Consider the following 15718-nt stretch of genomic DNA (forward strand, 5'->3'; position numbering starts at 1 on the left):
CCATAATTCTAAACACTAACAGGTAAAGCTTCATTATAAATTTTATGTCTTTGAAGTTGCGCTCCTAATTCGGGATCCAGCGCATGGAGACATTTTTGTTTTTAAAAATGGCTAAATTTGGTTTAATTTTAAGAAACTTGCCTCTTTATAGGCTCTTAACGTATCAATTTTTACAATGTCACATACATTACAGCATGTTGTTTTTTTTTTAATCTCACAAAAGAGATGCCATTCGCGAAAGGATTGTTTTAATTGTGTTATTCTGACAAGGATATTTTTAGTATGGTCAGGTTTAAAACAAAGCTTACATAAGCTACAATTGCAAAAACACACAACGTCTCTTAAATCAAATATGTTGCAGTTTATTGACGTCATAAGGCAGCAGCAGTAAACAAGGCACATTTAAAATAAATATATTGCACCATAATTCATTAACACTTTTGATAAAAAACGATTAAAAACATGTTTATTCTTCAGAAATTTTCTGCAGCATTTGCTTCCTGAAATAAAAAGGTGATGAGAAAGTTGCACGTTAAGCAATAGCATAAGTAGGTGCAGTAACAACTCGTAGTAAGTGTCAAGCGTGTGTACTTCTACCTCTTCACCAGTCTGGTACATCTCGGACAAGCAGAGGAGACGTAACACTTCTTATGAAAGCAAGCGTTGCATAGGGGACAGGTTGAAGTAGACGGTTGATGAGGGAAAATGATTTCTTCACAGCCACAAAATTCACAGATAAAACCTTTCATCCGGCAAGACTGAGGAAAAATAATTGCGTCACAAAGATTACTGTTAGTTAATAGCGGCTTGCAAACTAGCCTACAACCTTCATCGCACCAATCTTGTGGGTGCTGTATATTACACTGCATTCAATATTTTACCACCTTAAACAACGTGAAAACGGACAATTTCCATTATTAAATTATTATCCTTTGCTTAGGGTCTACAAAAATAGAGAAAGTAACTGACTTGGCATGACACAACATGTTCTGAAGCAAGGTCCACAGTTTTCTTCAAATCATCAAGCAATTGTCCGCTTTTTAAGGACATAAAATCATCCAATGAATAAATGTGAGGATCTTCTTCAAAAAAGTGAGGTAGGAAATGCGACTGGACTTCTTCAAACAGGTTTCCTATAATTAACGTTGCTATTTGTTAAGCACGTCACATGATTTATAACATCAAACTTGATTGGATTGATGAAATAATTTAATACAGAAATCCATCCCACTTGCCCGAGTTATCGTCCGCTTTCGCAAAATGGCAGGTTTGTAAATATTTGTACAGTGACAGAAGCTGCACTCGGAGTCCCTGAACACACGCTCGTTCAAATCAAGTGCTATACAGAGCTAGTTCATGATAAAACGGTGCGCACACATATTGTGAAGATTTTATTTACATTGCTAAGATGTATTAAGCTATTCTCACTTTTATCGATGCCATCACTTTTGACTTTCTGTATAGTCCTGGATTCACGTCATTAATATTAAACAGTGGCTCGCAGTTGATCTTATTAAGCCAGTCATAACTAAAGTTGCATACTTTGTATCTAGAAATTTTGATCGTTGAGTTGGCAAAGTGTTTCAGATACACAAATAGAGCAACTAAAACTAATCACAATAGGCCTACGTTCGTCCCAAATTAGATAATGATGCTTACTTGTTAAAATCGAATTTGTGAAGAATATACGCTGGTATAATGAATAGCTTGTTGTCGTGGCAACATGTACAAAAATACTTCCCGGTGTATTCACAGTATCGGAATCGCTTCATATAATCTGTATAGCAGGAAAACATTATAATATTGCGTACAGGAGTAACAGTAAGGATCAGTGCGCTCAAATCTGAAAAAAAGCGGAAGATATCTTCAGAAGACGAGGACTGACTCTTTTCAACCCGACTTCCACATCCAGCACAGAGAAAGTTCTGCTTTATCATCGCCTGTTTCACTTTTAACTTGATCGGCGCTTTTAAGATTATCTGTGGACGAGGTGGCGCCCATGTTTGGTTGCCACGGATACGAATACCGGCATCCAAACCCTGATCCGGGTCGACCGCTGTTGATCGTGGGAGCGGAAGAAGCTGAGATAAAGAAAATAGCTGATAGCACTACATTGGCTTGCACGACTTTTGATGCAGGGAATCTTTACACATTTTTAACACAAATTGGGTGTTTGGACTGGATGGAGTTGTACTTTTTGCGGGACGTCGTCTTCAGAAATCAACCAATCAACTTCTCTCTCTGTCACGTGACGTTGATCAGAAAACGTTTGTAAAAGACCAATCGCAATTGATTCCGCAGTTCGAAAACTTTCCGCCACTGATTTTCTTCCCCTGAATAAGAAGTAGCATTATATAAAAACATTATGGTTTAATATTGTTGCTATATGATACAGGCAGACATCTTTCATGAGCATTAAGATACCGTTCTTCCATAGTAGTGGCAAATGTTAATCAAAAATATATGTAAAACTTCTACTTTGATATGTAATGCAAAACCCAACTTACGTCATTGTGGTGATTGTGCTTTCAGCGTCACAAAAATCAACTCCGCTTTTAAACGTTTGATCTGTGTAAAGTACAACAATTACCAAGAGTAAAAATTATGCCAATGCCAAAGTGATAACTGAATCATAACAATCAAATCACTGCTCCAAGCACAGTAGCCATAGCGCTAATTTCAAAATGTTTCAAGGAAAATAGAGAAAAAGAGCTACCTGTTCTAAGAGGAAGATCTGCGGCAGAAAATGCCAGATGTTGAGGGTAAGGGTCGGACAAGAAACTTCCCACCGGTGATTGGTAACTTTCAGAAATCGAAAATTGACTTCTTGGCGTCATCAACCCATCACCGAGATGAGAATAACTTGAACCGGTTTCGTCCACGGGCAACCTTAGACTTGGGGTTGAAGTTCTCGAAGCCAACATGGACGATCCTGCTGTCTTGTTTAAGGTCTGGTGGTCGCGCATTTTGCATTTCATCTGCTCAATGGCACCAATGAGCATATCACTGAAGTCGAAATGAGCATTTTCCTGCAAGTACGAGCAATTTTTTGCACAAGCCAGACCTTAAAACCTATGTAAGTCGAGTGGGTTGTACTACGCCACAGATTGTTGTAAAGCAAAACGAAACAAATGCCAACACTCCTGATAGCAACAGCTAATTTAATTGGCATTAGAGAAGATATGAGAACTGTAATCACCTTGTCAATATCAGCACAGGTGGCCAAATCCTGATTCCTCAAATAACTCATTAAACTTTGTGATTTTGGCTGCGCCTTTGTTGGCACAATGTCATCTGAAACATCGGTGAAATATTTTAACAAGCATTGCAGCTATGCTAAAAGGCACAGCATTGTGTAAGTAAGAAATATATATATCACTATATACAGTACAGACATAATGATTGCTTTTCACAAAAATTTAACCATGATAAAGAAGCAGCATGCAGGGAAAGACTACGTTTAACCAGCTAGAAATAATAACATCACATTCCTTAAACTTCACACTCACTGTAACAAACATCAGGACTTTCATTGAGAGATGGCAAAGAACTGGAAGGTTTTATGCGAACATTTGCTACTTCATTCAAATCATCGCAATTGGCTAAGTTATTGTCAGCTTCTTCTAAGAGCAAAACAACTTTTATTAAAGCGAAATTTTCAACATAAAACCACATATTCGTGTCATAAATAACGTCGCTTACCGTCAATAACTTTCACCCCTTTTATCTGCTCCGATTTTGATCGTCTGTGAGTAAATTTTTGTGCAACTTTTACCTGTGGCACTGTAAAATAATAAAAAATTTGAAATATTTTTACCAGGACAGATGTTTCAAGTGTGACTGCTAAAAAAACGTAAATAATTAACATATACTAATGCACAAATAATGTTGAACATATGCGTATTGTGGTATTAGTGAATGCCAATTAATAATATAACCAACGTTTAAACTGACAAGAATTAGCGTTTTTCTCTGTTTCGCATGAAGATTTTTCGTTAATTGGACCATGCTCTTCAATTTGTAAAATCCTTGTGCTGTTGTTACCATTTTCACCAAACTTCTCCTTTACATCCAGGTAGTCGGTTCGTGCTGATTCAGTTGAAGTCACGATGTCGGGCAAATTTAAACTTCTTCGATCTTTAAATTCCGATGCTGAATTCGAAGCCTCCGGAATTAATGATAATTTTCTCGTAGTAAATGTGTTGATTAAATTGTGAGGTATGCTGGACTCCATTGTGACGTAATAAGTCTTTGCAGAAGTCTTGTCAGGTGAAATGTCGGACGTGAGAAAACCAAGGTCATCGGGTTCGCAGTCGCTCTCACCCGAGTCACAAAACAAAGGTTTTCTGTCTTCCGCAGCATCAAATGATAATTTCTTCTTGCACGGTGACAGCAACTTTTGACGAAGTTCTTCTTTGTCTTTTGAAACCCATTCGTTTCCTCCTACACACCCTGGTAATGATGTCATCATCCCCATGACAACGGGAGAATTTCCGAGAGGGTCTTCGGATAAATTTGGGTTCACGCTTTGCATCACTTCAGCCCGCTCAGCCAATATCCCATTACTGGGGATTGTTCTAGATTCTACCGCGGCATTAATTGGGTCTGATTCGCTTCTGGGTAGGTTTTCATCAATCTTTTCAGGTGTTTGTGTTGTTGTAATATCAGATGTTGCTGTCCAACGCACACAAATCAATTCAAATAAGTTTATAATGTAGTGAAGGCTCGTAATGTTCTAAACTTCACTTTCTGCCAATATATCATTTAACATTTATTCAAAATTTAGCTTCACAGATATTAAACTTTGCATATATATATATTAGATCTCCAGGCTTTGCTATTTATAATTGTAAATGATGTGACTGTATCATAACTACACAGCAATACCATCTATTTCTGATAATAGAACAGACTTCCACTTCTGATTAAAGTAAACACTACTCATTCTTGTGCTTACATGTAACTGCTCGATGAAGACGTGGGTTGCTGTTCTGTTTCGTTGTGCGTCGCCTTCCTAACTGTAATGAAATAGATCGTTTCCTTAAATAATTAATCAATCATATTCAAACTTCATCCCATCAGTCAGGATGCATCTGTTTCCACATCAATTGGCTCGCATATTGACTAAATGCAATTACAATATGTACAATGTCCCAGTGGCATAGTGCATAATGTATATACTGTTCTATTATAATTAATATATGACGTTACAGTACATTATAGCTAACATGAGAAGATTGGTGAACTATAACGAAACCAAAGTATCGAGTTAGCTTTGTCAAACTTTAAAGGTCACTATGGTCGTGTTGTAATAAATGCGGTAGACTAAGTTATTTATGTACCAGGGGTGTCGGTATTCTTGCAAGCAAAGTAGATGAATTTTGTTCCAACGCCCGAATACAGACCAGAGTTGCAGAAGCAAAAGTGTTGTCAGACAAATAAGCCCAATCTGAACAAACAGAAGTATTTTTCAGTTGTTTGTTGGAAACGTTATTAAATAATCTGTTCAATTTTTTATATACTGTATAAAGAGGCTTGCACATCAAAAAAAAAACAAACTTACAGAACATAGCCAAAAAAAATTGTCAGCAATCAAAGTAGTTTTATCATTGCAAATTGAGGCAGTGTAAGTTAATACAAACCATGGTAGTGTTCACTGAGATGGCTCTTGTTTGACAACAGAACTTTAAACTGGCGAGAGAGACTTTGGTCTTTAAATGACTTCTCTAACCATTGCTGCCCATGGGTGAAATGCACTCGGGGTCTGCTCAAAAATATTGGAACATTTTAAGTCCAAAAATAAGTTATATATAGTTTATGTTTTCTGTTACCGCTTGGACAATTTGTGGGAGTATATATGGTAAATGTTCAAAAAGTTTAAAAAGATATGATACAAAAGCAGGACTTATCAATTGGCAAATGAAATAAAGATTTGCTTTATAAATGTAAGAATGCTTTATGTAAGCGAATCCAGAAATGATACTAGCAACTTTGCTGTGCATTTATAAATCACGGTATCTTCTGACCTGATTGGTTTTACTTTGTTGAATTGGGGTTTGCCAGGGGATGCAGCTGGTAACTTAGAAAGATAATCAATATCTGGGGCAAGAGTGGGTTCCAACCAACGCAAGCCCCGCACAAATAACCAATAATCGACAACCGGCCCCAAGACACCCTAAATTTTCAATGAAAATTACCACAACAAATTTAAACAGACAAGAAAGATCCAGATATTAAAAACCACGGCAGTACATCTGAGCAACAGCATTTTAAACCTACAACGTAGCTTTAAAATATATTTTAAATCTCACAGTATGGGATTTGTTTCCGTGCTTGAATATGAGATCAGCCGCAGTTATAACTGAAGTCAAGCCACCGTGAACTGACCAGATAATGCAGGAACGCTGACTGACTATTCTTTCCACTACTGACTTAAACTCATTAAAACATGTCAGTTTTTCCTCAAATCTGTGAGGACTGTCATAAAAAAATAAAATATGGTATATCTAAACATGATACATGTATAAAACATATATATAGAGTCACACTAAGCCACTCATACACTGAGTTACCAAACAACCAAATTTCAGCACTGTCTTATTTTAACTCCATATGGTAGTTTACAAAATTACCAATTCAAACTTCAAGAGATATCCCAGAATAATTGCTTATTATAATAATATATACCTTTGCTTTCCCACGTTTTCCATTCTTTGTCATAATTCTAAGATTTAAATCAGATGTATTGAAAAAAAAACTATCAACAGCTCTACGTTTAATCTTAGTTTAACTTTTAAAATACATCAGCCTTAAAAAAGAAAACCCATGTAGCTTGTTCTGTTTCAAAGTCAAGAAGAAAAAACACTTTTAAGTATTTGCCAGTAGTATGCACTGTATAACAGGCAAAAATAAAACTGACTTGAAGCAAGAAATTTAATTGATCCATGAACCTTATATCATACATTTATGAAATGTGTTTTAGCATCAGTACAACACCAGCCCCTAAAATGTTTGTAAGTGCCTTATAAAGTTATAGCCAATGACGACATTAATATCAGAAACAATATTCGCAAAAAGTTAAACGACAAATGTTTAAAATTACTTTGCCATTTTTATTTTGAAACATTGATTCTCTACCAAGCATTTCCTATTTAAATACAATAAAATACACAGCTTTTTTGCACACTTTGCGGTCAAATCTAAATCTTTGGAGTATTTCTTATGAAAACTGTGCTACTCATTGTACAACACAAACTGTTGTTATGAAATGCAAAACTTGTGATATAACCGTAAAATTACAATAAAAAAATGCCAACATTTGAATTTGTAAGCAAACCTGTGCATAGTTAACTGAATTTTTCATGAATAAACTTTTTATCAGGCAGGGTATTGTCTCAGGCACCGCACTAAACAAAATTTGGTTGATACAATATCATGTGTCTTGCTTAGCACCAAATGAATTGGCTTAAATGACACAACGATCAGTAAGAAATATTGAAATAGCAATTAAAGTAACTATAAACAGCTGAACTTCCCAAGGTTTTCTTGGGCTTAAGAAATTGTAAACTTTATGAAACCAAAAGAATTTACTGCATAAAATTACAAATAAGTCACTTAAAGCACTTTTATATGCATTTGAATGCCTGGAGTTATAATTGTAACGTCTTTGATGGGGTGGTCTGTGTCTTGCCCTCTCATAAAAGTCCGCATTGGTATCATCTCCAGTCCTGCGTGAACAAGATGAATACAAAGCGCTGTAGGCCTCATTAATTTGCTTCATCTTTTCATGTTTTTCCAGACAATCCGGGTGCTTATCTGGATGATATTCTTTTACTTTTTGCAGGTAGGCTTTCTTTATTTCCTCACGGGTTGCATTTCTGGGTACGCCTAATACTTCATTGTAACTTCGGCGACTGCTCTCATAATGAAGCGAAAAAAACGGGCAATACTTCTTACCACAAAACCCAAGTTGTAAATTATTCAAATTTAACACAAAATAACGGTGAGTGATAGCTTTGCAGTAGGTTGCCACACCTAACATAAGCACGGCTCAGCGTATACAACCGCTAAAACTTTGAAAGCTGGTTTCTTTTACCGTCCCCTTCGCGGATCGTCACTGTTCCGTCGGCATAGTTTAGGATTAGGTGCTAAGGCAATTTGCTTACAACTATTCTTGCTGAAGCAAGGAATGTTCATCTTTTGACATAGTCAGCTGATGAATGACGTCAGTATGAGTTTATGGTTTCATCACAAATAACCATAACAAACGTGGGTTGCGTCACTACGATTAAAATTGACATCCTTAACACGAAATTAAAACGTACTAAGCTAAATCGTAAGCCAGTCTTTATGAAATAACAAAATACTTATTGCTTAAGCTAAAACAAGTGCGTTTATTGCATCTGAAATTTTTTTTTGTAATTGAAACGGTAAAATAAAAGTTTCATGAGGTAACGGTTACGGGGATTTTGTAATTTCGATCTCATCTTTATCATTTTAGTGATAAGTTTTGGAGTTTGGTAAAACCAAATCATTGCTAGAATTTTTTGCTGAACAGTTCTTTCCAAATAGAACAAAGATGGGAAGAAAAAATAATGACGGCAGACAAGAGCAGGTTCGTAGAATGTGTCTATTCAGTTAAGCATTCATTACACAATGTAACAAAAAAAAAAAATTTTTTTGTTCCCAGGTTCTAATCGATTTTTCCCTATTGCTTAGGACCAGTAAGTGTCGAAAATCAACTTTATTTCATATAAACTTTGTTTTTGTGGTTTAGAGACTAAAATTCTAAAATCGCAATATTTTTGAGAAAAGATATCAAAGATATGGCTAAAGAGCATCCAAGATGGATGTTAATCACTTTTAAATGTTAATATACTCTGCAATATTTGCTCATTCAGTCCACCTGAAAGAAAACTATGAGAATGTTAAGACTTTGTTGAATGTTTTAAAGTACGATCAATATAACTGGGAAGTAATTGGGGACTTTAAAATGGTAGCGTTTTTGATGGGTATGGAAGGGGGGTTCACCAAGTATCCTTGCCACCTTTGCCTTTGGGATAGTAGGGCTACCACAGAACACTACAAAAAGCAAATATGGCCAAAACGAAACGAATTTGTTGTTGGAGAGAAAAACGTAAAGCAAACTCGGTTGATTAACCCAAACAAAGTGCTTATGCCTCCCCTTCACATAAAACTTGGGCTTATAAAGCAATTTGTGAAAGCATTGGATAAAGGTGGTGACGCATTCCAGTTTCTCAAGAACTTGTTTCCTGAACTATCAGAAGCTAAAGTAAAAGCTGGTTTATTTATTGGCCCACAAATTAAAAAGATTCTCAAGTCGAATGATTTTATCCAAATGCTTAATGATGTTGAAAAGAAGGCTTGGGATAGCTTTGCAGATGTGGTGAATGGGTTCTTGGGCAATAACAAGGAAGATAACTATGCCGAACTCGTTGCCAATTAGGTAAAGTCGTATGGAAACATGGGGTGCAGAATGTCCATGAAAGTACATATGCTTGATGCTCACTTGGACGAGTTTAAAGACAATATGGGAGCTTATTCAGAAGAACAAGGGGAGCGATTCCATCAAGACATAAAAGATTTTGAAAGGAGATACCAAGGGCAATATAATGAAAGCATGATGGGAGATTATGTCAGGGCCTTGATGCGGGAAAGTGATGTAGAGTACAAAAGAAAATCCCGCAAAACATCCCATTTTTAACTGATTTTATACTTGAACTGTTTTAGCCTGAAATATTTATTTAGTTTTGCATTTAACATTTAATGATGGTATTGATTCGGATACAGTAAATACATTTATGTGCAAATTCCCATGTACCAAATGCCTGTGCTTTGTGATTTGATTTTAATAACAAAAATTCTAATTCGTTACCTGTTATTATGCAAACTCAGAATTAACCCTTTGCCAGACAGAAAAATAGCCAAAAGTTGGCTGTAATTTGCTTTGCGGAAAAGCAATCGATAGCCTACGACGAACGCGTCAGAATATTTAGTAAATACATTGATAGAATATAACTTCTTAGTCGATGCCAAGTGATTAAAAATGGACTTACAGCGATCAAAGACAGTTTGGTAAATATCCATTTCCTGTAGGGTAAATCAGTATAACCATGCACAATAATGCACATACCAGCAAATTCAAAAAATTACTCTCCTAACCACAAAATCAATGTTTGGAATGAACTATATTGATTTTTGGAAGTTTCTAGGTGAGAGAGATCAGGAAATATCAATTAGAACCCGGGAACAAAAATCGTGTTACACGGTGTTATGTATTTTAACCTGTAAGGCGTGGTTTTTGCAGGAGTTATTGTGGCTTTTAAAGCATGAAGTTCCAGTTGTCATGTTTTATTTGGACAATCTCATCAACACATGTTTGAAATTTGCATTAAATAAAGCATCAAACAAGTTCAAGCTGTCATGCACTTCTTCAACCAGGTATAACCAAGCCCTAGCCTAAATGATAACAACGATTTATCTTTGATTTGTCAAGTTATGTTAAGGCTATGTATTATAATTTACTTTTGCACTCCCATAACATGATCTAGCATTGTGGAATTATTACATCATAATTTCTTTTTCTATTACCTTTTTTTTCATCGGAAATGTGCGAAGATAAGCTTGGTAACTAAAACTTAAGTGATTAAGAATTGTTACTGAGTTTTAGTGGTGCAAAAACTTTCCTCAGTCTGAGGATAAAGATTCTTCTACAGTAGTATTAGACGCAACAAATGATATAAAATAATAATTGATTAATTTGTAATTATCAAACATGTTTAATTTATTAGGTAAGGAAATGTTTGATTTTCAATATTTATATATCACTTCTAATTTTGTCTAATGTAATTAATATAATCTAATAATTATAATTCTGACTTAAACAATGGCAGGATGAAAAGGTCCGCAATATGTTTCTTATTTGACATTTGTGTATTATTTTCTCAGCACTGTTGAAGCGTTACGGGGAAATGCACTGCTACATCAAGACACTCTATGTTCCATGGAAATGTTTATCAAACCAAATAAAACAGTTGCAACTATCAAAGCGTCATTCCGGAGTGACAAACAATGGAAACTACAACAAGTCGGCTAACTTTTGCAAATTTCTATTCGGTGTTTAAATTCATTTGCTTTTATCTGAAAATCATGCTCTGATATAATTAATAGATGCTTAATTTTAGATTCAAGATTCGTACAATCACATTCGTGAAGTGAGCCGCGTTCTTGAAACCATGAAGCATTGCCACGCCCCCTGCACGCCTGATGCTGTGGTCAGCACCTTGGACTCGATCATAAAACATTTGACTCGATGTCAGTCTCGCCTCATGTTGCCATGCCAACTCTCCTTGTCATCATTAATTGGAAGTGGTTTTACTGTAAGTGGATTTATTGAAACCTTCAATGGTTAATTCTTCTGTGTACTCAATTTAGCTAACGCATACACAAATGGCTGAAAATTTCAATGGCAGTTCGCTAACTCAAAGTTAAAGGGATTGATTAAATTACTTTGAGTAAACTTGCTAATATCGGTGGGAAATGTGCACGAAAACTGCACTATATGGAAGTCTTTTAGCGATCAATAAATCTGCATTTTTGTTTTGTAATTTTTTGTATAGATTTTAATCTCTTGGAAAGGTTTTCTAACAAAGTTGCAAATAACTAAGTAAATTATTATATTTATCAAGTTATAATGAATGATTTCAAGATATTGGGAGCTATTATGCTCTGGGGACCACAAAAATATTTCAAGTTAAAGGCCTTAAAGTCATCATTAGTTGTTTACATGAACTCTAAGAGGCAATTCGCTGGCATCTGTGCAGCTTCTAAAACTTGGAGTTAGATGATGATATGTTTGCTTCTGTAATAAACTTAAGCTTCCACTGCATTTATGTTGCAGATAAAAATATAATTATTATTATACATTTATTTAAATATGGTTATTATAATTATATGATTATTCAAACACCAAGTAAAAGAATTCCGTTTCTTGACAACAATTGTCCTTATTTAAATGTTACAGCCAATCCACCATCAGAATTTAACAGCGGGGATGAATCCAACTATAAAAAATGTATTAAGTTGAATATAACGAGCGTAGATGAATTTGAAGCAAGTACTGGCAGACTGCCACCCTAGCAATTCATCAGCCCAAACTTTAACTTTCAAAATTAATGAGATCATCAAAACACCAACAAAATTAACAGCGGGTTTGCCAAACCCACACAAACCTCTTAGATCACCAATAACACATTTCAAATAATTTTGCAGAAAATGTTTGCTCCGCCACTACCAGGAGATACGCTGATGAATTCTTATGTGATAGAGGATCGACTGGTAGTGACGCACTACACAGTGCAGCAAGCGCACTTAAACGCATCTCTAAATGCAAACAAAGGAGGAAAGTTGAACCATAACCCTGTCGCTGGTAGAGCGCTATTTCATGACGTCGGCTCAATAATGTATGTTTGGATTGCAAGATTCTTAATTCTCTTTAAATCTTTTAGTTGAAGGGCTGTTACTATTGATTATTGTTACATGTCTTTAACAGTTGAGCATTTTACCCACTATTCAGAATGTGAAAGAGAGACTTACTTTTCTTCGAAATAGTGGGAAAAGGGCTTAACACATGCCTTTAATAGCGGTTCTAAGAAATAAAAAATTAAAGTTAATCCTGGAATGTTGTAAAAATCTACCGCTTTTTGTTGCATCATGTCTTTAATGGTTATAGTTCAATTTGTTTGATATGTAGGGAGTATTCCGGTGCAAGATATGAAGTTTCAACTGCCAATAAAGCTGAATGCGTCATACCGGTTTTAACTAATTTGCTCCAGACTGCCTCTAGTGCACTGGTGCAATGTCAGAGTCTTAAAGACAAGGTTTGTAGAAGTAAAAAAAGTATTATTTTGTTGTATTATGTAACAGTAAGGTTTGTAACAGATCCTTTTCGATTTGCGACTGCCATCTTGTTTTGTGTGGAAGTAGTTTTTCCGATTGCCCTTGGCCTATATCATACTTAACAAGGAAAGATGTCGACCAACTTTGATTTTTTTTTTTAAATGAAATGAATTTCTTTACATAGTTAAGATAATATATTTAAAAAAGTTTACCTGGGTTTTGTTTAATCGCGCTTTGAATCCTGCGCATTGGTTTTGTTCAACATGAGGTCACGTTACGTGGTCAGTGACTCTGTGTAACATGTGACGTTAAATCAGGGTCAGACTGGGCCACGAATTTTTGAAGTGTGTCCTTTGACAGCAATGATTCCCCGTGTTGCGCTTGTTCGAAATTGAAACTTGCCGAAACGGCTTCATTGTGCAATTTTACTGCATTGTGTTCTAAAATACGTTGATAAAGATGATAAAATTTTGTTTCGTCAGTTGAATATGTGATGAATGTTTCAGGAAATGCTCAGCAAATTTCACAAAATACAACTTGATCAACTTTGTTTCCGACCTACACGGTTATCAGATGTCAATGTATGCTATTTTCGGATATTGCATTCATAAAATTGATGATGACCAGGATCAAATGAAAATTAAGTAGACAATTTGAATCGGGGTTGACCCTGCAAGATTTTATCTTACAGTTAGGTTCGTGGAATTTCGAATTCTAGGAGAATTTCGGCAAAATTCTTTAACACGAAGAGGTTTTGAATGTCACGTGACACAAATCGTACTTTGGACTTGTCAAAATCACGTCATTAATTGACGACACTACAATGTGGTTTTATGATTACAGACGTCGTGGGCAACAGGGGACCTTGAACAGACTTCGTGACAACGTAGTCTGCCTGCTGGTTCTTGGTTGAGGGCTTCGTGACCTACAGAGGACCAAACCTTGACCCCAAAAAATTAGGTTCGGTCAGGAGGTCATGGCCCAATGCTTGGAAGAGCTGCATATAGTGTATAGTCTATATACGGCAGCCAACCCAGAACCTACAATAGCCTAATCTGTCACGTACGTAATATCACTCAGTGGGTTGGGATCTGTGCTTTGTAACTTGGCAACAAATAAAACCTTATTAGACGCAGTGATCAAGATGCAAAAAACGTTTAACGTAAAAAATTTGCTCTGTGGGAAAAGATAAGAATCAACATTTCAAGCGTAATACCCAGTGATCGGAATATGCTTATATTTGTCAACTCTAATATGTTTTAGCGTAAAAAGAACAAAGAAAATAGAACGAGCAACAATCGTAAACGCGGGGCCGCAAATACCGGGTCGCCAGAGGGAAAATTCTCGGCATCCCAATTGGCCAGTGCGCCCATGCGTGAAAGTTTGCGTGGTATCTGCGGCGCGTTGCACATTTAATTTTGCCTTGCGTTTCAAGCAAAGTTTAAAACGATAAACTGGCAGTAAATATAAACTGAATTACTTTAACAACTTGATTCGCAGACACCACGCAAAATCTTACGCATTTTACGTCACATGCTTCGCTGACCACGTATCCAGACGTCATACTGAACAAGCCCAGCACGTAGGGTTCAAACCGCTGTAAAATAAGAACAAGGCAAAATATGTTTTTATTTATTGTGTAAAAAATGTCACATGCTACTTACTTGGGTGCAATTTTTACAATCGATGCTGAAAACTTTTGCAATTTACAAAGGAAATAGCGGGTCAACAATTCCCATTGTTAACTATAGACGACCAAAGAAATACTGCCATTTAGACAACAACTTGAAAGGGGTCCCTTATCATTTGAAGAATATAAATTCGCAGTTGGTGATATTATGTTTTTAAATTAAGTGATAAATCTAGACACTGTGAAGTTTGCTAAAACACTTGGTTTAATTTGCAGTTTATGAAGCTGTCCTGGCCTTTATATTGTTAGAAGCAAACCATCACTGCACGAAGCATATTTCTAATCTCAGTGTAACCAGTAGCATTGTAGTCATAACTGTTACACATTGTTTATCTTTGTTTTATCAATTTATATAAATTTTACCTCTGTGGTTAGGTTCCAGTATTTTGTTGCAATATCAACATTTGTTTTATAACGCACCCTCCTTAAAACTTGTCGCAACCTGCTGTGAGACGTTGTGATTGCTTATTGATGGTGTTTTTTGTGATTTTATTTTGCTATGCCTATATAAAGCAAGTACTGTAAATCATTTTATCTACTGTACGTTATGCTATAGCTTATAGAGCTGTGCCATATCGAACACAAATCTGGATATTACTCATGAATATCAGCAATTTTTTATATTTTGACTGATCGAATCGTTTTCTTTGCAAAAGATAAGAAACCAACAGTGAAACATTTAAGTTTGCATGTTTGACCATCAATACAATTACATCAAATGATCTTGGATAATCGGATAAATGAAAAACAGAATTCGCCATTCACCAACAATGTAACAAGTTGAGCAAACTTGGCAAATTCGATTCTCACGGATATTCAAACCTTAAAAAATCATGTTTTCACAAATCCCAATCTTTTTTAATTTGGCATGTCGCTATATACTAGTTCGTAGCTCTATTTGCATCTGTGTCAAATGTTCATCAATTAGCAAATTTGTATGAAATGAAATGTCTATTTTAGTGTGTTTTGAATTCTCTTACTGCATCCTTGTGTTCATATTTAGACAGATTATTTTTTCAGTATTAGTGTATTTTTAACATTACTTAGAATCCACTGAAATTCGCTCTAATCAATTTATGTAATAAACATAAATCACATGTGTTAATGCTC

At 35.7% G+C, this 15718-nt stretch overlaps 2 protein-coding genes across 11 annotated transcripts; one reads left to right on the forward strand and one right to left on the reverse strand.

Annotated features, from left to right (window-relative positions):
* Nucleotides 1-345: 345 nt before the first annotated feature.
* Nucleotides 346-7465, reverse strand: LOC143445569 (run domain Beclin-1-interacting and cysteine-rich domain-containing protein-like). 10 transcript variants are annotated; one of them, XM_076944765.1, is made up of 20 exons: nucleotides 6688-7465; nucleotides 6312-6477; nucleotides 6027-6175; nucleotides 5643-5767; nucleotides 5343-5449; nucleotides 4958-5018; nucleotides 3943-4674; nucleotides 3703-3783; nucleotides 3510-3623; nucleotides 3200-3294; nucleotides 2717-3029; nucleotides 2508-2568; nucleotides 2195-2333; nucleotides 1886-2081; nucleotides 1660-1777; nucleotides 1429-1549; nucleotides 1236-1311; nucleotides 970-1133; nucleotides 598-758; nucleotides 346-500 (listed from the first exon to the last, which is right to left on the reverse strand). In XM_076944765.1, the coding sequence occupies exons 1-20, from the start codon at nucleotides 6708-6710 to the stop codon at nucleotides 467-469; spliced, it is 3036 nt and encodes a 1011-aa protein (XP_076800880.1). In that variant the 5' UTR covers nucleotides 6711-7465; the 3' UTR covers nucleotides 346-466. The 10 variants fall into 10 exon arrangements, with proteins under 10 accessions (XP_076800880.1, XP_076800873.1, XP_076800879.1 ...); XM_076944758.1 differs by having other exon boundaries at nucleotides 1660-2081; nucleotides 5643-5764; XM_076944764.1 differs by having other exon boundaries at nucleotides 1660-2081; nucleotides 3510-3620; nucleotides 4045-4674.
* A 1003-nt stretch (nucleotides 7466-8468) lies between these two features.
* LOC143445570 (protein rogdi homolog) lies at nucleotides 8469-15713 on the forward strand. Its single transcript, XM_076944768.1, has 7 exons — nucleotides 8469-8614; nucleotides 10328-10461; nucleotides 10969-11107; nucleotides 11205-11399; nucleotides 12292-12482; nucleotides 12773-12899; nucleotides 14825-15713. Exons 1-7 carry the CDS (start codon nucleotides 8579-8581, stop codon nucleotides 14855-14857), a joined length of 855 nt encoding a protein of 284 aa, XP_076800883.1. The 5' UTR covers nucleotides 8469-8578; the 3' UTR covers nucleotides 14858-15713.
* The last annotated feature ends 5 nt before the right edge of the window (nucleotides 15714-15718 follow it).

The sequence above is a fragment of the Clavelina lepadiformis genome, chromosome 2 (genome assembly GCF_947623445.1).
Source record: "Clavelina lepadiformis chromosome 2, kaClaLepa1.1, whole genome shotgun sequence".
NCBI classification, from domain to species: Eukaryota; Metazoa; Chordata; class Ascidiacea; order Aplousobranchia; family Clavelinidae; genus Clavelina; species Clavelina lepadiformis.

Excerpts from the sequence above, each read along its gene's own strand:
- LOC143445570 (XM_076944768.1), top strand. The coding sequence starts at position 8,579 with ATGGGAAGAAAAAATAATGACGGCAGACAAGAGCAG. Across the intron at positions 8,615-10,327 it reads ATGACGGCAGACAAGAGCAG|GAGTTATTGTGGCTTTTAAA; the intron begins GTTCGTAGAATG and ends TGGTTTTTGCAG. Across the intron at positions 10,462-10,968 it reads TCATGCACTTCTTCAACCAG|CACTGTTGAAGCGTTACGGG; the intron begins GTATAACCAAGC and ends TTATTTTCTCAG.
- LOC143445569 (XM_076944757.1), bottom strand. The coding sequence starts at position 6,710 with ATGGAAAACGTGGGAAAGCAAAG. Across the intron at positions 5,019-5,342 it reads CAAGAATACCGACACCCCTG|TTAGGAAGGCGACGCACAAC; the intron begins GTACATAAATAA and ends ATTTCATTACAG. Across the intron at positions 2,334-2,507 it reads AGCACAATCACCACAATGAC|GGGAAGAAAATCAGTGGCGG; the intron begins GTAAGTTGGGTT and ends CTTCTTATTCAG.